The sequence below is a fragment of the Eschrichtius robustus genome, chromosome 5 (genome assembly GCF_028021215.1).
Source record: "Eschrichtius robustus isolate mEscRob2 chromosome 5, mEscRob2.pri, whole genome shotgun sequence".
In the NCBI taxonomy this organism is placed as follows: domain Eukaryota; kingdom Metazoa; phylum Chordata; class Mammalia; order Artiodactyla; family Eschrichtiidae; genus Eschrichtius; species Eschrichtius robustus.
Genome location: NC_090828.1, coordinates 27,470,235 through 27,493,951, shown reverse-complemented (window position 1 = coordinate 27,493,951; position 23,717 = coordinate 27,470,235). Strand labels below are relative to the sequence as shown.

Below are 23,717 nucleotides of genomic sequence, written 5' to 3'. Positions count from 1 at the left end.
GTGCAGTAGAATAGCAAAAGCTCTCAGAAAGCTTGTGTTATACATGCCCATGTATCTCAGCATCTCTCAAGCTTATTTGAGCACTTTACCGCTGGTGATCTTCCTTGCCAAAACACATAATCAAAGACTATTCATGAAAAAATATCAGACAAATTTCAATAGAGGGGCATCTATAATTTACCTGACCAGTATTTCTCAAGGTCATCAAAAACAAGGAGAGTCTGAGAACCTCTCACAGCCAAGAAGAACCTGAAGAGACAGGAAAACTAAATGTAGTGTAAAATCCTGGATGGGGGTTCTAGAAGCAAAAGGGGACATTAGGAAAAAACTAAGATAATCTAAATAAACTACGGACTTTAGTTAATAATAATGCATCAGTATCGTTTCATTAATTATAACAAATGTATCATACTAATGCAAGATATTAATAACAGAAAATTGCGTGCAGGGGATACATAGGAAATCTCTGTCCTATCTGCTCAATTTTTCTGTAAATCTAAAACTGTTCTAAAAATATAAATTTTTTTAAAAACAGTATTAGCCAGGCATGTACTTTTTTGTGGGAAACTTTTTCTATTTACAGGTGTTCACTCTGCACAAAAAATATTTTGGACCGTATAAGAATATGGAAATTTTATTTAAGCTGTTCTGGTAAAGGAAAAGTAAAGAAATCAAGGCATGTAAAGATAAGGATGCTGAGCCAACAGTCTCGCTAGCAATAAACTATTGTGATCAAAGTCACGCTTTGAATGTAAATAATTTATTCAGCCCATTAGATATATGAAGATGCCAAAACAAGATTATGTTTCTCAGAAGAAACATAATCTTCAGACTCCCAATTTACGTCCTTTGATAGTTGACTAGAAGACTATGGCAGAGTGGAGTCTAGAACACTGCAGACCTGTCTTTATAAAAGACGTAGCTAAGTTTTCAGATGTACATATGGAGTGGTTAGTTCTGGGACACATTCCTCCCATCAGGCTCTCATGTCCCAGACACTTGCCGTGTCTGTCTTGGAACGTTCATTCAGTTCTCTGTGATATCTGGGAGCAGATTTGCAAGTAACTCTTTATTATTGGACTTACCAAGTTTTCAGACTCTTCTTCCTATGGCAGCAATTCCAGAAAAACTACTGAAAATATTTTATATGTAATGACTGGTGGTATGATGACTGTTAGTATAATTATAATAATAATAACAAAGGTAGTAACTACTATTTATTGAGCTTGCCAGGGACTTGTGCTGAGCCCTTTATTTTATTCTGTTCAAACTTCGCAGCAAACCAAAACTAGGCATCCTTGTCCTCATTTGGCATATGAGGAAACTCTTCCATGCATACAGTTCTTTGTACATCATCAGTGCTGTGGGGATGCTCTTTGGTTTATTCACAAGCCCTTCAATCAATGTTTTAAAAGTTAAACTTCTTATCTCCTATTTAAATATGCTCTTAGAGACAATAAACAGAATCCTTATGGGAAGCAATTGCTGGGGTTAGGGGTTTGTTATCATCAAATTAGTTTAAATGAATTGATTCATCTAGTTCTTCCTGGTATGAACAGAAAATTAGAATAGGGACCTGAGAATAGATTGAAATTCAGTAAAAAACAGACAGATCCTTACTAGGAATCTGATAGGAAGCTTACCTTCTTTACAGCTTAATTTATTTGTGATGTCTCTAAACAGAGCTTGGTAGCCAAAAGTAGATGTGTTTTAATACAGTTTTTGTTTCCTTGTTTGGAGGGTTTTGCTTGAGTTACTGTTTTTGAAAGAAAGGAAAGTGTTCTTAGTTTCCATCAGAGACTCTCATTGTCTATGTCTTCATGAGTGTGGGGACAATAGACCATCAACAAAGCTACATTGCTGGCAACAGCTTTTCAAAACTGAGTGATTTATCACCTCTCATCAACTACATCTCTAAATTTAGTGGCATCGGCATATAAATGAAGGCCATGCAGTATCTGCTGTTTGCTTAACACGTACAGAACACCTACTCCACGACTTATTCAAACTTTACTATAATTTACGGCCACCTAATATATGTTAGTGGTTTAACTTAATTGACTTAATTGTGAAATAAAACTGTAAGTTATGACATAGGCCTGATATTATAATTTTTATTCTCTATGTAAGATTTATACTGAGAAAAATTCATTCCCTTTTAATCTATACATAAGGCTTAGAAAAGTTTGCTGAAAAATTGTCAAAACTATCTTTCTCTTAATACACAGTATCCAGAAAAACATATCTACCTCTGGTTTGAATTGATCATCTTTGAAACTGAAAGGGCTAATATATTGGCCATTGTCTTTTCTAGGTTTCGCAGAGAGTTGTGGTTTAAAAGAGTATTTGGGATAATTTTCCATAATCCAGCATTTCCCCGCAGCCATTCTCTTCCCCACTGTTTTCTATCCAGTTTTGTCACCCTACAGATTTTCCCTGTACTAAAGAATTCCTTTACTGTACAATGTCACATGTCAATGAAAGTTAGCTCAGATATGTCTTTAAATGCCAAGCACTAGTTTAAAAAAAAAAAAAAAAGAGTATATGTAAACTGATGGTGATCTTATATTAAAAGAATAGATATTCCAGAAAAGATCTGTATAAACCAAGGTGTTAACAATAGCTACCTCTTGATATTAAAAGTGGGTTGTCGAATATGTTTTTTGACCGTAGCTAACTAGTGAGATTGCTATAAATTTTCCCTATCTTAGTACTACTAATATCAGATAAGCTTTCTCCAAAGTCATGGCTGCCATTTTTCCTCTTCCAATCACAGGAGAAGTCACAGCACGTTGAAGAATGGCAGATGATCGGAAAGATGAAGCAAAGGCGCCTCACTGGACCTCAGCTCAACTAACAGAGGCATCCGCCCACCCACATCCACCTGAGATCAAGGATCAAGGTGGGGCAGGGGAAGGACTTGTCAGAAGCGCCAATGGATTCCCGTACAGGGAGGATGAAGAGGGCGCCTTTGGAGAACATGGGTCACAGGGCACCTACTCAAATACCAAAGAGAATGGGATCAATGGAGAGCTGACCTCAGCTGACAGAGAAACAGCAGGTAACTAACGGCTCTTCTGTCACCAGGGCTTGCTTTGTGCTTTGAAGTCTGTTTAGGCTGAAAGTGAATTAATTTACAGCACTGATCTTCTTTCACTAGTGCTAGGACTGAAATTCCAGTCAGTCAGGGGAAATAGACACCAAAAGGAGAGAAAAATCATGGGAACTAGCCTGACATTTCCCCCAAATTAGTTGTATGCTCAATCTCATCTCTCTATTTAGTTTTTACCACTTTAATTTTAGTAGACAAATGGCTTGATGTATGCATGTTTTACTAGTAACTGTCAGCATTGTAAATTACTGAAAGAAAACTTCACAAATAGTTTCTTATTGATACTCTTGAATGATACTGGACTTAAATCAATTAACTGATAAGAAGCATATTTACTTTTTAGGGCAGAAAGGAATGTAGAGTCTATCTCCCAGCCTTTAAAAAATAAAAGAGAAAAGGCAAAGAAAACAAACACACACATACATACACAGGAACCATTTAAAACTTCCTCAGATAGCTTTTTAAGAACAAATATACAGATGCTTAAAGGAGAACATAATATAATTTAATCTTAAGTACTTCCTTTCAAAGTGTAATTTCTACCAATAGTCCTCTTTACTATTGATGATACTGTCATTAATGGCTTAGAGAAACACTAGCCTGCCCTATAATATTCTACACCATTATTTCCCTTTTTTCCGTAATTCAGAATTTAATGCATTTGAACACAGCAACTTGCTGACATGCTACTCCAAAGAGAGTAAGTAAACTATTAGTAAGAAAGGCTATACCCCCTTCAAAATCATCCCTTACTTATTCAAAGATTGGTTTTCTACACTCAATTAGTTAGCAACACGTGCACTGTACACTCAGTTCAAAAAATATATTTAAATTTTAGTGGGCAAGTATGAAAGGCATTTCAAATATAGTATGATTTTTTTTTTTAAATCCAGTCATTCAACAAACTACTATTGGGCATTTTCTACGTACAAGCTGTGCCAGGGCGTGTGCAAGGAATGGACTCTGAACTTCACAGAGCAGATGATCTAGTAGCAGACATTAGACATGTGTGTACAATTAATTCAGATGCAGAACACAGTGTGTTAAGTGCCAAATAAGCAATATAGGAAGACAAAGCTAAAGAGGGATTGTTTCCAAAGAAAATTCCCAGATTGTACACAGAAGCATCTTGAGGTGCCACAGCAAAGGCACAAGAGTATGGCAGAGTGTTCTAAATACTCAGAAGAAACACTGTGATACTCAATGGCTTTCAAATACTACATGAACTATTAGTTCAAGATAGTTCCATTTCACTATTAGATCACACCACATTCCTTCTCAAGATGCCCTGTCTTTGTGAAGCTGGATTTTGGCAGTTGCTGTGATAAAAAACAAATACCCTGCAGAGATGTATGTGGAATGGAAAAAGAGGGTGGCACTGTCCAATCTAATTCAAAGATTTGAAAAGCTGTGCAGTGCCCTATAGACACAAATGTCCCATTAGTAAGAAATTGTGGTTAAGAATGAAATAAAAATATTATTTTTACTTTTCATGGTTACAAGGAGGATTGAAAGAGATAGTAGAGTATATAAAATGAATGACTCAAGAAATAGTCTATTAATTACCATTATTATTATTATGATTATCAGTGGTGGTAGTTGTATCTATATGGACAACAGGGCATTCTGGGTCTAGGAATATTCTTCTACAGCTGAGTGTAATTCAACTTGAAGAGGGTGGGACTTGGGTGTCAGGAGCACTAACTGGGAAACTTTTGAAGGGATTGAGGCATGAAGAGTTGAGGACATGTTAGAACAAAATGGTTGTGGGAAGGAAGGAGATAACGTGAGACCAAGATTTTTCTCATCATCTTCCCCTGCAGCACTTGACATTATACCTCGAGGACTCAATAAATGTGTGTTGAGTGAGTGGTTGAATGAATGATGCAAAAAGAAGAAAGTCCTTTTCAAATTAATGGTGAAAACTATTGGAAAGTCTTATTTTGTCTCTTGAACTCTCCCTAGCTGACTCTCACTGACTATTATGGAGGCTTATTACATACTCAAGTAAAAAATCACTGTAGCATGCTTGGTCAAGCAGTAGAGAACCAACATCGTTCACTATTTCATTTTTTCAATGGTCTTAATTAAGTATTTAAGAGAACCAGAAAAATCTATTTGCCAGGTCAGTGTGTCCTTGCCAGCTTCTTTGAGAAAATAATATAAATGAAAAAGAGACTAACAGATGTTTCTTTAAATTGTGGGTTCAGGACCATCCAGAGATAATTTTGAATTCAGCTTAATATATATCAAATGAATATTACATTACCTTTGGGAGACTAATTACGTAAGTTTTATATGTATATTCAAAGTGACAAAGGTTGTGTAAACAGCCTGCTCTAGGTTACCAGAGTGATGTTTCAGTCCAAATTATGATGTGATTTTAAATCAATGTCCCTCCAGAAAGAACAGGCCAAGTATTGAATCCATCAATTATCCACATGTGGAAAGCAGTAGGAGAGGGAAAAGTGTAAAATATAATCCTCCTACAGAGGATTTCCCAGTGATAAGTTAATGTGCAATTAAATTTCTCTCCAAACTTTAGCTTAATAAAAGAATAAATTATATTATTGATGGTTTATATATAACTGTTTCACAAATCACAAACAAAAATTATCCCCAGTAAAAAGAAATGTTCTCAAATCTTAGATATGTTCTTTAAAAATGCTATCCTTTGATGATGGAGACCATTGATACGAGCTGGCATTATATCAATATTTTGAGGTGATTATTTGAAAGAGGACCAGGCTGTATATTAGACCACTCTTTTATCATTCCATATAATGTATTGGTATATTGCAATTTCCCCTATAATGGATATTTTTCAGGACATTGTGAACATGAAACATTTCCCAGTGACATCCTCAGCTATATGCTATAGTGTCCAGACCATTCCTGGTTGAAGCCGAAGATCTTTCTTCTGCTTTCCTTCTTTGCTGTAGCCTTCTCTTCATTCTTAGAAATAAATCTTTTCCTCAACATTGTTTATTTTTATTTATCTCTATAAACAAGATCACATAACAAATGAATTGTAATCATCAGTTCCCCCTCCTTCTTCCTTCCTTTATCAGAGTGGGCTTACTTCACCCAAAGGTCTACCTCATTGTCTCTCATCCACCCTTTTCAATGTGCACCTTCATTTGTGGGCCATAATAACTTTTAATTTTTAAAGGTGCAAGGCCATATAGTCAGCTTATCTTTGATCTTATGCCCTGAGGTGGTGGGGGAGGCAGCAGGAGGGTAGGAGTTGCACAGGAAAAGCTGGAAGGAAATTATACTTTACATTATATTTCTTTACAGCTTACCCTTCTAGATTTTTGTCTCTTTCCTTCCAATTTAAAGCTAATCCATAGAAAGATAGATAGTATTAAATGCTCACCTATTACTTTAAGAATTTTTCTTACAGTTGCTTATTGACGTGTCCTTTTTAGAAGCCATGCCACAGAAGCCTAACAAAAGAAGTGAGAAAACATTGAGAATCAGGCCATTTAGTAAAGTTATTATTATTGATAAGTGAATAAAACATGTGACTAAAGCAGTCATTTTTCAATTGTTTTCCCTACATGAATAATAGGAGTAAAGTCTTGTAATAAACCCTTCCTCTCTTTTCCACCTTATCTTCATTGAAGAAAGCAAGGAGAATGCATTTTGGTCCCTATAGAGTTTGAACTCTGAGTGAAAATTAAGAGGCTCATCTTTAAGCTTCTTATTCGTGGGTGGGGCCCAAACTCATATGAGAATTTATATCATGATAACATCAAGATAACTGGATGTTAGCTTGTAAGATGACCTTTCACACTCCTCCTCTTTATGGGTTTAGCGACCCATCCAAGATCACGTGGCTACAGCCAACATGCAGGTCTCCTGCTTTATAGGCGAGTGCTCTTTCCACTGCCCCACGCAGCCTGATTCAGGGCCACACGCCCAGCTGCGGCTGTTACCAGTCATAGGCAGAGCAGGCAATTCTTCTTCCATTGCAGAACGGTCACACCTATGTACCTTGAAGCATGACAGAAAATGAGACCTTTATTCCCAGTTTTCAGCGTGAATGGAGAAAGAAAGGAGGCAATTCTGAGAAGTTTACAGATACCAAAACTTTGAAGTATTTAAAATCATGCTTTCGTGATTTTTGACTGTTTTAAGGTACAATGCTTTGAATACTAGTAAAAACACCAGTCACAGTATAAAGTGCCTTCGTGATCATCAAAAGCCAGCATCAGGTATCTCTTTGAGTAAATTTAAAGATTAAAGGGCATTCCTTCAGTAACTGCCCCTTGATTTCCCAGGGCTGCTGTGTTTCCCCAACATTTCCCGGGATTCTTTCCAGGTCTACTCCCTGTCAAAGCAGTGAGATCTGTAAAAGCTCTTCTGGGTTATCCATGGTCAGTTTTTCTAGAGCTTTCCAATGGAGATGTGCCTTCTAAAGCCTGGGCTGCCCATTCACATCTGCATGACTCAAGCAGCCAAGTCATGGACATACTCGGATATCTAAGTTTATTGTTGCTGAAATTATAAATTTAAGCTTGAAAATGCACAGTGGAGAAAAATGTTGTCATCACTCACAAGCAAAAATCTGAATATACCTTTAAACTTCTCTCTTTCCCTTTTCGATCTTGGAAAATTCTGCCTTTTCCTACCTCCCCATTCTCCCCTCCTCCATCCCCAGATTTGAGAGTTACTGGTAGGAGTCACCATCCCATTCAAACTGTGGCATATGGTATATAATATATATTAATGTAGGCAGAGAGAAATAGTACAGGACCATTTCTCCTGCGAAACGACTGAAGCCATCTGCAAGACCCCTAAGGCAAATAAACAAGCTGGCCTAACAATACAAGAGGTTGCAGATTTTCCTTTCCTTGTTGCCATGCCAACCACTCATTGCTCTGGCTGCCATTTCCCTGAGCTCCACAGAGAGGAGCGTGCCGAGCAGTTATTTAGCATTCAGGGCGGATCTGCAGAAAAGCACACGGCCTCGCTGCGAAGTGTCTGGGCCTGGCGGCGCCGATGGATGAGGACAGAGAATGGGGATCTTTTCAGTGTTTTCCTTCGAAAGGTTAGGCATCGGGGACTAGAAAGAGTGAGAAAGACAAGGATTGATAGAAAAGGCATGAGGTTTGTATTTGTCACGTTTGCTTTGTCCTATGCGGTCTCTATACTATTTGAAGGCAGGTTTGGAGAATTGGCTTCAATCATATGTGACTTGTCTTGTTGGTAAATAGAAGGATCTGAACCTAACTGGGGGCTAGCTTGTGGGGACATTGTAATAAAGAACTGCCTCTCTTAATCTAGGTAAGGTATGAGCTTCTTTATAGCATGTATTGCTAACTGGAGCTTATAATGTTTTACAAATTAGAAGAAAAGACAGGTACCAGATACAGTTGTTTATTTAAATGTGCAGTTAGAGGGTAGTTCTTCCTATATAAAATTACCTTATATCTTTCTTTGCTCTTCAGCCGAAGTCTTAGTGTAGAATGTGATTGTCTTAAGCTGGTAATTATGAATCAAAATTTAAGGAAAACTTGGTTTCTCTAGACTCCTTTTAACTAAACCCAATGACGCAACAAATAAAACATGATTTTATTCCTTGGAATTTTAATTGCCTACAAACACTTAGAGTTGTGAAAGGCAAGGCTCGATGTAACACAATATAATATGATATTTTAAAATTAAGATTAATTTGCATACGCATTTATTCCCATGTATGGTCCTCCAGAAAATTCCTCCCATGCACTTGTGGAAATCATTCTCTTTTCCTTATTGTCTTGTTTGGTGTTAAATGTCAGAACCACGTCACAAACACTTTAAAAAAAGCTATTTTATCATTTTGTTTGGTCCACTGACACTTTGAAAAATTGTTTTGAATTTGAATCTTAATCAATGCAACAGATTTGAGCTAAGAATAATTCAGAACTACTTGTAAAAATTATTGTCTCTCTTGTTTCTAGATGTAAATATAATTTAATACCATTGTAGTTTTTACTTGAGCCTTTCTCCTAATCCTGTATTTTTCAAGACCTTATCAAATTTTCTCCTAATTTGCTGTCATGGTGGGTCATCATATTTTTCTTTTAATATATTCCAATTATTTGAGGTTTTTAAAATTTCCGCTAAGAGAAGATCTCTAAGCAGTTCATGAAATCTTTTTTATTTGTAGTGAGTAGATGACAGTAATCAGTCATGGAAACAAGTTTTCCTTGATTCATTTTTCAACCCTCTAAGCCCGTGTTTTGGTTAGGATTATGCACAGCCTTTATCTGTCCCTTGTTCAATTTCTAAGCATTCTCTCCTCACAAAAGAGGAAAGACAAAAAAAAAAAAAAAAAAAAAGATGAGAAAAACTTTAATACTAATTTGGAACAAATAAATTTCCCTAATATCTGGGGAATATATTCATCATCAATCAATAATGCGTTTTTTGAAAAGTATGATGTATATGTAAATTGATTATATTGCTTGTATATACCTGAGAAAAATATCTGTCTCTGTATACCAAATACCCCCTTGAGGGTTGGCTTCAGGTTTGATTTTATTGCCGTTGGGAGGTTAGTAGGCCGGGGAGTACCTAACAGTCATCACACCTCCCTCCTTTCTCCCCAAGCTACTTGAGATGAACTGACTTTCTGCTTCAGTATATCAAGCCCTCTTGCTCCCTCACACTTCACTGCACCTTAGCAAGTTACGTAAGACACTGCTTTGACTGTCTGGGGAGCCTGGAAATTCATACCAGGAGCAGATGAACAGAACAACTAGTGCTGCATTGCAGACCTGGTAGTTTAAGCATGATCTGACTTGGCATCATGAGTCCCCGGGGGAAAAGGACACTGAACCGCTCCCTGCCCTCTCACTGTGTTACTCGCCTCACAGAATGAGTCACCGTTCAACAACACTCAGAGAAAATACAGTTCTAAAACCAGCCAAGCTGATAAGCAGAGAAAGAGGAAAGCATATGTCCTAGGCTCTCATGGCAACTTTTAACAAATATGCAAATGGTAGGTGGTTATTAGAACACAGAAATGAGAGTTAAATATCCACTTTTACAGTTGATTTCAGCAAAACTCAAACTTCAGAAGATGTTAGGCAAAATGGATACCAAGGGAGGAATCAAGGTTCAGAGAAAAATCATGTATAATAGAGATGATTCAGCCTCAGCAGCCTGAAAATTAGACTCAATATTTTCAGTCCAGATTTTGTGTTTGGAAACATAGGTCAAAGCGGTGCTGGGAGCTGAGCACCCCTGATTCTTGCATAAGTGACTCTAGCATGAATGGTCAGTGCTTTGATTGAACTAACAATCTTCTCTTTTGCAAACAAAGATAATTTTCCCAAGCAATCTGTTATGGTTTCATTCGTGTGCAGCATCGTGAAACAGGTGATGGAAAAATATTTTGAAAGGGTACATATAACAGAAGAGATTATCAGAAGTCCATGATCAAAGATCCAGAGCTGATTCATTTTATTCTCTCAAATGAATCTCTTCTTTTTTCAAACACCCCCATGTACCATGTTTATATCTTGCTAATAACAGCATTGACCGTATCAAAACATTTTACTGAGGTTACTTGTTACTTGTTTTAATCCCCATCACTAGGTTCTAAGTGTTTTGAGGTAGAAGCTGTGCTTCATTCATCTTCATGTTCCTTCTGGTATATAATGCAATGCTTATGTTCCATAGTAGGTGCTAATAAACATTTTTTGAAGTGAGATAAAGAAAGAGAGCGTTAGTATCCATGTTCGGTTTTGAGAATGGAAATCACATCAACAAAATGGGGCTACAAAAATTACACCACAGTGTAAGCAATACCTTTGTGGGAAAGATGATGTTAGAAAGGAATACTGGAACTAAAGAGGCAGATGGAGAAACAACGAGAGGAGGCTAGATTCAAAGTAAAGACTATAGAACTTGATTAGGACAATCAAGTAGGAACTCTGAAATATGGTTATAAAGGGAATGTCATGGAGGGATATAGCAGAAGACTTGATATGTTCTGATATGTTCTGAAAATAGGAGTGAAGGTTTGAAGCAAAGAAAGAAAATATATCTTTGACTTAAGATAGCAGTAAGACATTTGATTAGAAATACTGTCTTGATGATGAAAACAGCTGAACTGGGAAGAATATGAAAAAACAGGATAAATGACCTTTCTAAGAGACATCAATAACAGCTAAGAAGTATACAGATATTGAACAATTTTTCTTGTTCATTCCTGCAAAATTGAGCCTCATGTAATAGAGTTGGCCTCGATAGAAAATGATACTGAAATATCCTGCAAACAAAACTCTAAAATGCACGTCTTTGTTGATCCTATCCTCTGGCTGTAAGGTAAGGATTGCCTCACTGCTATAGATCAGGCCTGGTCACATAAATTTCATTTCTGACAAATGGACAAACTGAATCTTAAAGTAAATTGATGTTCTAAATCATAGACTTAATTATACTTCTGTAAAGGAATATACCAGTATCGTCTTGGAGAGATGTTACATATCCTGCTTTTGAAGGTTAACCTGAATAAAATATCACCAATGTTCTTTTTTACTCTACTTCATCTATGAGTCTATAAAATTATTTGAAAATGATAAGTTCTTAGCTAATAAACAGCATTTCCCTATTGAATAACAGGGATATTTATTCACTAACTTTAGGGAAAATGTTTCAATTAGATATACTTCTCTAGTTTCGTTATTTTAAAAAACGATAAAAGCTGTTCGTAATCTTCTTTTCTTTTTGACATATTAAAATAAAAGATGCTCCCATTTACATTTTCTAATTCTAATTATTAATTTTTTCAATATTTAAAGGACTTTCTTTTTCTCCAAGGAGGAAAATAATAAAATGACAAGAAAAACAACTACTATTACTTTTATAAGCAATTTTTGAAGTGAATCAATTCATTGGATACTTTTTCTCCTTGTTGCATTTTGCATGTTACTATTCTTTATCTTAAAGCCAAATTATATTTTTCTCTCTCTTTAAAAATTATCTATTGGATGTTTTTCTCATCAGCTTGAAAAACCAAGGTTTGTGACTAATGCACTGAAAAGATTGGAATAAACCTACTCCCCTGAGAGCTTTACCAGAATTGCCTTTTCTCAAAAAAAATTGCACTAATTTGGCCTAAGTCACAAAGCATGTAAGATAGTTCCTCCAGGCCAGTTCTCACCCAATTCTTACGTCTTGATTGTAGGAAAAAAAGAAACAGAGAAATGGGTTTGAAGCAAATACAGATGCCACTTTCAAAAGTCACATTTTAGGAAAGGAAGTTCATTCAATCAGGATAACAGTGATTTCTGACCTTGTGAAAATATCTGCTCTCCGACCTAAGAAAAATTTAGTACTTGAAATGCTTTTGGACCACAGTGAACTTGCACATATGATCTGAATGCTGTATTGAAAACACTGCTCAAGGACTTGGCTGTTTTGGTGACACACGCTTCCTTTCTAGTTGGATTTCAGTGTTTATGAGTGAATTGAAGCTACCCTAGCTGATAGTTTAGCGTCTTAGGACTGGAATCACCAGAGAAAGTTGATTTAGTTTTTTTAAATGAAGGAATAAAAACCTCCCAAATTATGTTTAACTTTTTTAAAGTAAATTTTAAAATAATGAGCATTTCTTCAATTCTAACTAGAAATGCTTGAGTCTCCTATGATCAAATAATGGTGTTTCAACTCTCCCTTATGTTCTCTGATACAAATGGGTGTGAAAAAAACTACAAATACAAAATGCCTTTCTTCGTTAGTTCTGTGAAAAATGTTAGAAAGTATTTTTAATATCTATTTGATTAAAATGTCAAGGTGTTTCTTTTATTTTTTTCTATAAAATTTTAACTATAATGCTTCAATTAATATAATGATTGCATTAAAACTGCACTTCTCTTCCCATAGCTTTTGATCACCTTGTTACTGTCAGACCAAGTCAACCCTGCTTCTGCATTTCATGTTGCATTTCAGAATTATCCAAGAAAAAAAAGAGCAGAAACCACAAAGTTCCCTGGTTTCATAAGAGTTCTTACTTTTACAACAAACTTCTCTTTAGGAAATCAGACCCAAATACAAGCTCAAATAAAACATTTTTGAAGGGTGGAGGACCTCTGTAAAAGTTGGGAAGGAGTGACTGATAATGTAGCAGGGGAATGAAAATGAATCAGAGAAACCAAGCTATTTTTGGTCATATTCTTAGAACCAAAACTTGGTCAGCCTCTCCATAATCAGGGCTATTGTATATGAAATATTGAAATTGTAATTTCATTTTGAAAAAATACAAGCCCTGATTTAGAAATTTTTTTTATATGTCAGGAAGAAAATAATAGATATTTTCATAGAAAATTGAATTTTTATTGCCATATTTTACTAAGAAAAATTCAGGACCTTTTTAGGGAACTTGAATTTTCATATCATCAGGAAGCCCCTTATAACTCTTCCCTAGGACTGTGTTTTTTATGCCAAATGAAGCTCTGTGTTTTTTGACTTTGCATAGTGTATGATTACAGTAGCATCTGCCAATCCGAAGCTAAATTATGAAGTAAATAGAACTTGCCTTGAGCACCTTTCCATTTGCTTCCTGAATCCTATTTCTTCATTTTCTTCAGGTTGTCAGCAGTCACCTGCAGATACCACATATGCCCAGGATCCCACTCTCAATGCCATTTGCAAAGTACAGTTGCCTTGCCCCATGTTAGGCTACCTACCTAGCTATCATTACATTCTTGCATTTTTCTCAACACTGCCACTCCATCAAAATTGATCTACCTTTCTCTTTCTGCTGCATTCCTACAGTAGAACAACCAGAGCTATTGCCGTAGTGAGTTACAATTTTACGCTTCCTAGATATCATTTGCTTTCTGATATAAAGCGTTAGTGTCTTCAAATAAAGAATGAATATTTTGACAGTTTTAAATGTGATATATCACCCTTGGCACCCACAATTGGCAAGTATTTCTAGAGGTGTGATTGGTAACAATGAGACCCACTACACTGAGAAGAGGTATAGACTGAAATAAGTAAACAGCATTGAAGCAGAATCATCAATGTAAAATTTTATTTCAACAGATCCCTAAGGGACATTTTCTAAAGTAGGATTTGTATGTTATTTTAAAATTTCTGAAGATAACTTTGAAGTTACTATTATTCTTGTTTGTCTTAACATAATGAACTTTCCTATCCCATGATTGGAGAGAAATTCATTTAATAGTATTTTCCATGGGATGTATTAATCCAGAACACAAAAGAAAATTTTATTCTAGAATAATTTTTGACATAAAGAAATTTTAAAATTATATTAAAGTCTTTGCTTTTTAAATACTATCATAATAGTACAAATATAACATTGGACCTAACACTTATTTTCTTACTTTAAAAAATTATTTTCTCACTTGCAAAGTCTATTGATTTTGCTACTCAGAGACCGTGGAAAAAAGTCTTTAACTATCAACAGTTTTGCTTGTTTGGAATTTTTCCAGAGAAGCGGTCCTCCTTCTCTCAGGTTGTGACTGAACTTAATTTAACAAACATTAGTAAAGGATAAAAGAAGGATGACTCAAAATTATCTTTCTTCTCATTTTTTTTTTTGTTTTCTTTTTCACCATAGCATTTTAGTTTCAGAATTTCACAGTGTAATTAATTCCATTGTCCCCTTTACCCACAGTATAATTGAAACATTGTTCTCATGTTATATATATTCAGTTATAATTTGAAAATTATAAAGAATTACCATGTGCACTTAGTGACTTAAAGTCTGCCAAGTCCTTTTAGGACTGATATAAAGAGAATATTTGTGGACAATATTTTATATAGCTCCAATGGCAAAAATAAAATAGGCAGTTGTAGAAGATGGAGAATCACTTATTTAAAATATTTACAGTTCACGAGAGACTGGCTAAGAAGAAAGCACATAAGGTAGATGCTGTTATGTTGCTATTTGCACGTTCATTCTCAGAATGATGTTAGGACTAGAGGCTTAAGCAAACTGTAATTGCACAGAAGTCATGTTGGTTTATCTGTTTGCTGATTGAATGCACCCTATGATGTATTGTGAACAAAGTGATTTTCTCATCACATAGTTCCTGATTCCGTATGCCTCTAGGTCACAAGGCCTCCAAAGATTTACTTAAGTTATTATGCTGGGGATGAGTTAGAAGGAGCAAACAAAAGGTAGCTAAGCTGGTGATTTTTACCATTTTATTGTAACAGTTTTTCCCTAGATGAAATATTTAAATTAATAGAGGTAACTAATAAAGACTCTTCCTGGTGTATGGAGCACTTATACTTTAAAAGTTCACTTCAGTGACTTTTTTTGGAATCTAGAATGTTTTTCCATTTTTCCATTGTATCCTCTGCCTCAGACATTCCTAGGTTTTGCAACTGTAGAAGCAATGATTTCCCCATATGAAATCGTAGACTTGCGCCTGGTGCCCAAGTCCTTTGAGGTACCCAAATACAGATGAAGCTTTGAAGACATGGAGAGACCTTTATGTGCATGAATGATGGCACATACATAAATTCATACACACACATACGCAAAATTCACACATACATAAGCACGCGTGTGCGCAAGTGCTGTTCTGCACGCACAGTACATTTTGTATTGTTTATCCCACAGTTACTCTAAGGATGAATTTTTTCAAGCTCTCTTAGATTTATTGATATTTCACCTTTTCATTAATGTTATTAATAACGTCTCAGGCTACATTCCTTCAAGAGTGTGATGTGTTCAAGATAATGCAGAAGATAATCCAAATTCTCAAAGTCTACAAGAAGTAGTACATTTGTAATGGTTTTGACAAAATGCAAAACTGAGCATTTCAAAGCTCTAAAAGCATTTTATCAATTCCCTCAGTGCCTTAATTATTGTATTCAATTTATTAATATTAAGCTATTTGAAATTTTCAGAGGGGCATATTCCCCAAGACATTTCTTTCTCAAATTAATTTAAGATCAATAAAATATTACAAGCTGATTTAATTAGTAAATGTTTAATATATGAAGTACAAACAACAATATAAATATACACACATTACTATATTGGGATCCCCCAATACCAACAACAGCAAAAATCTTTAACTAGAATATGTAAGTATAAAGCTAGACCATATTTGCTTACTGTTTTTCTTCTGCTGTACCCTTAAAATTACAAGTAAAATTTTCCAGTAGGTACTATTTTTGATCCATGCTTTGCTTTTCTAGTTACTTTTGATTCCATACTATAATATCCTTAACTTGCAGTATCCTTTCACTGATAACCATCTTAATTTACTAAGCCTTTCCCTTTGACTAAATTTAAATGTTAAGCCAATTCTATCCAAGTTCTAAAAATTTCATTTGAGTAAATTAAATTGTCAGTCTAAACAAGATTATGGATTTAAGCACACAGGTTGAAATAGGAAAAAAGAGGGCGAAAGAGGGAAAATTCTCCTATAATCGTACACTGTACTCCTAATCCTAGCCCAAATGCATTTCAGAAGAGGACCATATGAGTGACTATGGTGAGATCAGCTAAAATCTGTGGCCATTACTAGAAAAATCTTAAAAAACAAAACCATGCCCTTCGATGAGATTGCCCTGCTTTCAAGAACAATTTAAATGTAGGAACACCATGTCTTACTCATGTTTGTAGCCCCCATAATGACTAAGCATAATTTCATCGTCTATAGTGGATGCGATATAAATTCTCTTAAGTTTAAGTACCCATCAGAATGAACTTTGTGCAATCATGATCGTGTATCTTAAATGCATTTATCTCCATAGACTAACTTTACTGCAAAAGCATTTCCCCCCATAGATTGAATTTATCCTGGTTTTAGTCAGTAAATCTTAGGAAGAAATCTTTGAAAAAGCTGGTATGCAGAGATCTACAGCTGTAGTGTTGGCCAGGGTGACCCTTTGAAATCAATGGGAGTCTGACTAGCGAGGGATATGCCAACACTGGCCTCTTTAATAAGTGCTAAGGTGCCAGAGAAACAAACAAAACAACAACAACAACAAAAATCCAATCTGCTCTTTTAATTTCCTTCATCACCAGTTGATTACAGGAAATAGCTTCAGAGAGAATATTTACTCTCCAAATTAAGCAAGGAGTAGAAGCAAGGAACTTTCCTTCTTTCCCTGTTTTTATGAATTTATCTAAGGTATTTGTTTGGCAGAGCGCTTCGAACACAGTGCTTTCCTTGTTGACTAGTTTCCATCAGCAGCAGCAATTAGCATCAGTTTCCTAGGCAACCATTCTGTACCCTACTGAGAATAACCTTTTCTTGACAGGAGCATTCTAAAATTGTTTTGTTTTCCTTCTTTCACAAGTGTACGGTAGGCTTACTTGTCATTTCTTTTAACACAGCACTATTATGCTCATTATTCTTAAAAGCAGAAACACTTACTGGCTTTTATATTCCACGTGGTTGAATTTATTGTTGATGTCTCATACTTTTCTCTTAAACAACCTGAAAGAAATCAACAAAAATACGTTCTCAGGCATATGCCAACTTGCTTGGATTTTTTGTTCACTGTCTAATTGATGAGGCTTTACATGTTCAAGTAATCACAGCTGGTTCTGATGAAAACCCAAAAGGTACACATTCAAAATCAGACTTCTGTGCATACCAACAATGTCCTGTGTTGCTCAGGACAAAGTTGGAGTTGTCAGGACCACTGAGAAAGTTTCAACTCCATTGTTTTTGTTATAAATCAGTGAAACAATCTTGATAGATTAATATAACAAAATAACTAAATTAAAAATAGGTGCTAAAAACTGGTTCTGAGACCGGCAACAAAATTTGACGTGACCAGCAGAGCATAGCAGTGGTGTAGCATGAATCAGCATCATGGAAGAAAGCAGAGGGCTGCAACCCAACTGTAAATACTGAATAGTATGGTACAAGGGTAGAGTAAAATTTACTTTATCATTTTAGTTTAAATAATAAGTGGCAGGAGCCTGATAGAGTCTGTTAGACAGTGACCCAAAATTCAGGCAAGAAGGTACTCACTGGGAAAAATGAGAGAATCATCCTAATGTATAACAAAAACTCTCAGGTATTTACCTACATTTTGCAATCAAATGATGATAGTAGACTTGGTGATAACAAGACTGTAAAAGCGATTAAAACAGTAATATGTAATTTAAATAAGCACTTGATATATAAATTTCATTTAATTGTCACAACATACCAAAAGATGAATATCACTTCTATTCCCCTTCACAGATGGGGAAACTGAAGGTTAGAGAGATTGTCATTTACTTGTAGATAGTAAGAGATAAAGAGAGAATTTTATTCCAGATTTTCTGACACCAGAATCTACTATGATATAAAATATTTGTACTGCACTGACGTAAATCAAAGTGATAGTCAAATGAGACAGTAAGTTGCCTTTATCCATTATTTTGCCAGTTTTCCAACCTGGAAAATGTGTTACTGTGTGGATTAAATAATATTGACAGGAAATAAAAGTGCCTAGTGTAGCAACTTGTTTAATAACCTTGTATTGCAGTATGATGCTTATTCATTATTTATGATAATGTAAGTATCTTAGCATCATGTCTTTGAGGTATTATCAAGTAGGTTTCTGTGGATGAAAGCATGTCTCAATTAGTTTCTTCTTTTTTTTTTTTATAAATTTATTTATTTATTTTTGGCTGCATTGGGTCTTCGTTGCTGCGTGAGGACTTTCTCTAGTTGCAGCGAGCAGGGGCTACTCTTCGTTGCGGTGTGCAGGCTTTTCATTGCGGTGGCTTCTGTTGTTGCGGAGCACAGGCTCTAGGCATGCGGGCTCAGTAGTTGGGGCTCACGGACTCTAGAGCGCAGGCTCAGTAATTGTGGCGCACGGGCTTAGTTGCTCCGCAGCATGTGGGATCTTCCCGGACCAGGGCTCGAACCCGATGCAGGGAATTCTTAACCACTGAGTCAACAGGGAAGTCCCTCAATTAGTTTCTTATACCTATTTACTCCTATTGGTGGTATGTTTCCACCAATATATTTATCCAATAACAAGAAAAAACATTCTTCTTTCCAGAATTCAATTCAGTCTACTGAGGACTGCTTTGATCCTCTGGTGAATACTGACCCCATATCTGTTATCCAGAACACATTTACAAGACAGACTTCACTTTTTACCTGTAGCTGTTTATCTATATAGTGATGATGTGATATCACCTGTTGCTCTATTCCCTGGGCTGTGTCTTTAAATCCCTTGTTTTATATCAGCCGATAATCAATAACATTATTTAGAGGTTACAGGATGAATTTGTTTTAAAAAAAATGAGGCTTTTAATGTTTTTATTCCAGCTGATTTACAGGGAGATCATTTATCAAATCAATTCCAAGTTATTCATTTGCTTAGGCATGACGAGACTTTACAGCCACATCATGAGCCATTTTTGTATTATTTATAAAAACTGTATCATTACCATAATGACACTGCTAATAAAATAACACCAAGTTAATACTCAAATACTGGTTGTAAGGTTTTCACTGAAATTTGAAATCCTTGACATTAACAAAAGAGAGAATAAAACACATATTATACAAGCTCCTTAACTAAGACAATTTCTAACAGACTAAAAATGTCCACTTCCAGAAAATTTTAGACGTTCAAAAGCAACATAACTGAGCCTTTCAGAATTTCAGATTACAGTAAGATGTGTCATGTTTTCAGCTGTGAAGATCAATGCTAACTTTCAATGAAGTATATTGAATAGTACTTTTTCAAATTATGCATAATCTGTATTCATCTTTAATCTTCTGAACAGCTATGTCCTATTCAAAATTTTATACGTATAATGTTTGGAAGAAAAAATAACAACAAAGAATTAGACTAGAAAGTAGGAAAGGCAATAAGGAGGTAGAACAGGTGAGCAATGAAAAATTAAAATGTCTAATGTCTTAATTACAAAAAGAATGTTTCATGTTGCTAATTGTCCTCAGCAGTAGATAGGGGTTATCATGCCTTTAGGAACACTGTCTAGAAGACAGTCCTAAATTGGGACTTACTGGCTGGAATCTAAAGCAGATGGTAGACCAGAACCTACACAGCCAAAGAAGTGAGTATAAAGCCAGAGAATAAATAATAACATCCCTCTAGCTTTGCCTAGAAAAAAAAAAAAAAATTGCCCTTAGCCATCAACATAGATGATTGCAGACTAACCATATTATCTGATATTCATCATAATGATAGCCTAGTTGGGCTGGACCCTAAGGGCATATCACTGTTGCTCTTTCTTTAAAGTAGAAATATAAAGGTAGAAGACTCAGAACAATATATAGCTGAGAGAAAATAAAAACATCTTGGTAAAGAACTAGTGGGAGATCTTCTTTTTATTTGAGTTCCTTGATGTGCCAGGCCTGTTATATATTTTTGTAATTGAGTTCCTCACAAAAACCTGTGAGATGGGTACTATTATCATTTCCATTTTTTGATTGAAGAGTTGAAACTCAGTGAGTTTGAGTAAAATTCCTCGGATGAAGTAACTAGAAAGTAGCAATGCTGGAGTTTATACCCACATTTCTCTGAATTAAAGTCCATGTGACTTTGTCTAATGCACACTATAAAAGACAGTAGGGCTTCCCTGGTGGCGCAGTGGTTAAGAATCCGCCTGCCAATGCAGTGGACATGGGTTCGAGCCCTGGTCTGGGAAGATCCCACATGCCGCGGAGCAACTAAGCCCGTGCACCACAACTACTGAGCCTGTGCTCTAGAGCCTGTGAGCCACGAATGCTGAAGCCTGCGCACCTAGAGCCCGTGCTCTGCAACAAGAGAAGCCACCGCAATGAGAAGCTCGCGCACCGCAACAAAGAGTAGCCCCCGCTCGCCGCAACTAGAGAAAGCCGGAGCACAGCAACGAAGACCCAACATAGCCAAAAATAAATAAATAAATAAATAAAATTTATAATAAATAAATAAATAACAATAAAAGACAGTAATCCCCTAGATAGAAAGATACGATAGATGGGTGGATGGATGGATGGGAGGATGGATGGAGGCGTTTAATAAATACTTGTAGAATGAATAAAGAAATTATATATATAATTATAAAATTAAGTACATATTATTATATATATATACACATATATAATCACACACACACATTGTAACTCTTATGTTATCATTTTTATAGGTCTGATTCTGTGACTGCCTTCCTTTATCTTTTGTATATGTTTGACACGTTTACCATTAATCTTCCCTGAACTTTACCTGAACCCTGAGTGAATTTGCTCCTGTTCCAGGAGCCAGGCTATAAGGGTGAGCCTCACTCAGGAGATCTGCTGCTTAGGCCTCCATTGTGAAAAGGCCATCCTCCGTGGGGGAAGCTACCATCTCTGCACTGATGACAGCCCTTTCTTAGAGGAAGATTTTTGAATTGACTGGACCAATTGAAACCCCCAGAGCAATCCTGTACTTATGTTTTCCTAAATACACTATGAAATTAATATCAGAAAATACTTATTTTTCTATTTTTAAAGTTTTAACAGTATTATTTTTCCCCCAAACGGAAGATAACATGTCATGAACTTGACTCCCATACAGCCCGTTTGATTATTCTAAAGTAACATTTCTTATAATCTGTTAAATTCTTTTAAAGAAGAAAAATGATCAATTATCCCAAGAATGGGCTAAATTATTTTCTTACTAGTTTTGATTAAATACATACAAATATAAAATCAGCTTATTCAACTATGAAACTCAAACACATTTATAAATTAATGTCCTCTGAAACAACAAAACCAGTAAAATTCAAATGTCCTTCCTCTTCCCATCTAAATAAATAATATTGTTTTGCTAAGACTAAATTATCACTCACAAGATATGTGGTACCAGCTGATACAGTGCATTTTATTTAGGTTGGACATGTCTATACTGACTGGAAATAAGTAATGATTCAATTTTCCCTTCACTTATCTCTGTTTAGAATATTTTGAAAGTCTGTACAGTGCCTAATGATGTCATTTGGCCTACACCTCATGTGAATGCATTCTTTATTAAGTTCACCTCTGTTCTCATTAGCCAGCAACATATAAACTAATTCTCCACGGTGTCAAAATTATTCTAAATACAATCTCAAACAAAAAGACTGGAATAATGTAGTATAGCTCAGTTGTAATTTGTTCACATAAACTAGTAGATACTTATTTTTATTGGATTATTTTCCCAATTTAAACAAATTTAATTTACGTTAACTACTCTCAGATCCTGGAAAATTCTTCAGTAGGTACAGAAGAATTTGGAACCCCCATTTAAGAAGTAGTATTCTAAAATGCATCAAAAACTTAAACAAGAATACAATAAATGATATAAATTGGGGGGGTTAAGTTAGTAAATATAGTAACAAGCACAGATTATTTCTGAATTTGTGTAAGCATCATAAACAAGCCTTTCATGTTAATTTTTCATCCTTTCAAAAACTTGTGTTAAGCATCCAATCTGGGTAAAGTTCAATGAGAGAAGCTTCGAGAATTGCAGCAATGACAGAGAGAAAGTCCTTGACTTGGGAAACTTTACATAGTAGTGGAGATAAGGCTTGTGTACTGACACAATTCCATACAAGATGTATTTACTAAATGCCATAGAGAGATACTAAATTTTCATACGTGCCAACAAGGAGATGCAGGAATGATCCAGAAGACGCATGGGTTCTATATATGTCCCATTTTCTGCAATTCTTGCTCCACCTCTCCATTATATCCAGTTTTCCATAAAACACCTGGATGCTAGAAGTGCTAAAAATCACTCTTGATTTTTAAAGGTCTGAATTGCATTGAAAATTAATATATGCAAGTGACAATTCGCAAAACATAAAATAATTCTTTTTGCAATATTATTAAGCAGTATAAACAACAAAGAGGTGTCTCAAAGTGGATTTAACTTTCTGTAACCCTTTTTGCAGTGTTCTTTCCCATTGAAAATGTCGCTTTGGGAGACTAGCCTTTCAGGGATTTTTCAGAGAAACCCTCCCCAACAGCCTGGCTTCATGAAAACACGCAGCACTTCCTCCTCTTCTGCCCTCCCCACCAAATAGCATAGCAGTTAGTATTCCTTACAGTGCTTTGATGATTGTTGTTGTCATTTATTTACCTGGAACGACTATGAAAATTTCTGCTCAAACACTAAAATAGAACAAAAATTCTAATAAAATAGTACTGTCTCAGAAATAAAATATTCATCTTCTTGAGTTAAATTATCTATTACAGTATCTAACATGGTCTACAAGATATATAGGTAGATAGGTAGATGATTAGATAGATAAATAGATAGATAATTACTCACAGATAGAGAGATAATTACTCAATCATGGTCAATCACTTGTTACATAGTCTCAAAATATAATCAGGAATGGTAATAGTGTACATTAGATAGATGAATAGACAAGCAGGTCTGAGAGTATGTTTCCTTGGTTCATACCTTTAAAGTTCATATATTTCCATTAGCCATTCACACGACTGCTAGAGAATTTTCTGGTTGTTTTTCCATTAGTCCTTCTGTTCTTCTATTTAAGAGAAAAAACATCATAGTAGGAAACCTGGGTTCTAGTCTGTTTGCCTCCATCAGCTGTCTGAACTTGAGCAAATCTCCTCAGTATACCCAGCCTTTGTTTCCTCATCTGCAAAATGAGACGATTTAGACAAAA

At 35.5% G+C, this 23,717-nt stretch overlaps 1 protein-coding gene across 8 annotated transcripts in view; it reads left to right on the top strand.

Moving 5' to 3' along the window:
* The window catches only part of MAP2 (microtubule associated protein 2), a 275,443-nt gene that overhangs the window by 196,585 nt on the left and 55,141 nt on the right, over positions 1–23,717 (top strand). For all 8 annotated transcript variants that reach the window (XM_068544555.1, XM_068544556.1, XM_068544554.1 and 5 more), the window contains one exon: positions 2,777–3,061. In XM_068544555.1, coding sequence (XP_068400656.1) covers positions 2,800–3,061 — 262 coding nt within the window. In that variant the 5' untranslated portion in view covers positions 2,777–2,799. The remainder of the gene's footprint in view (positions 1–2,776; positions 3,062–23,717) is intronic.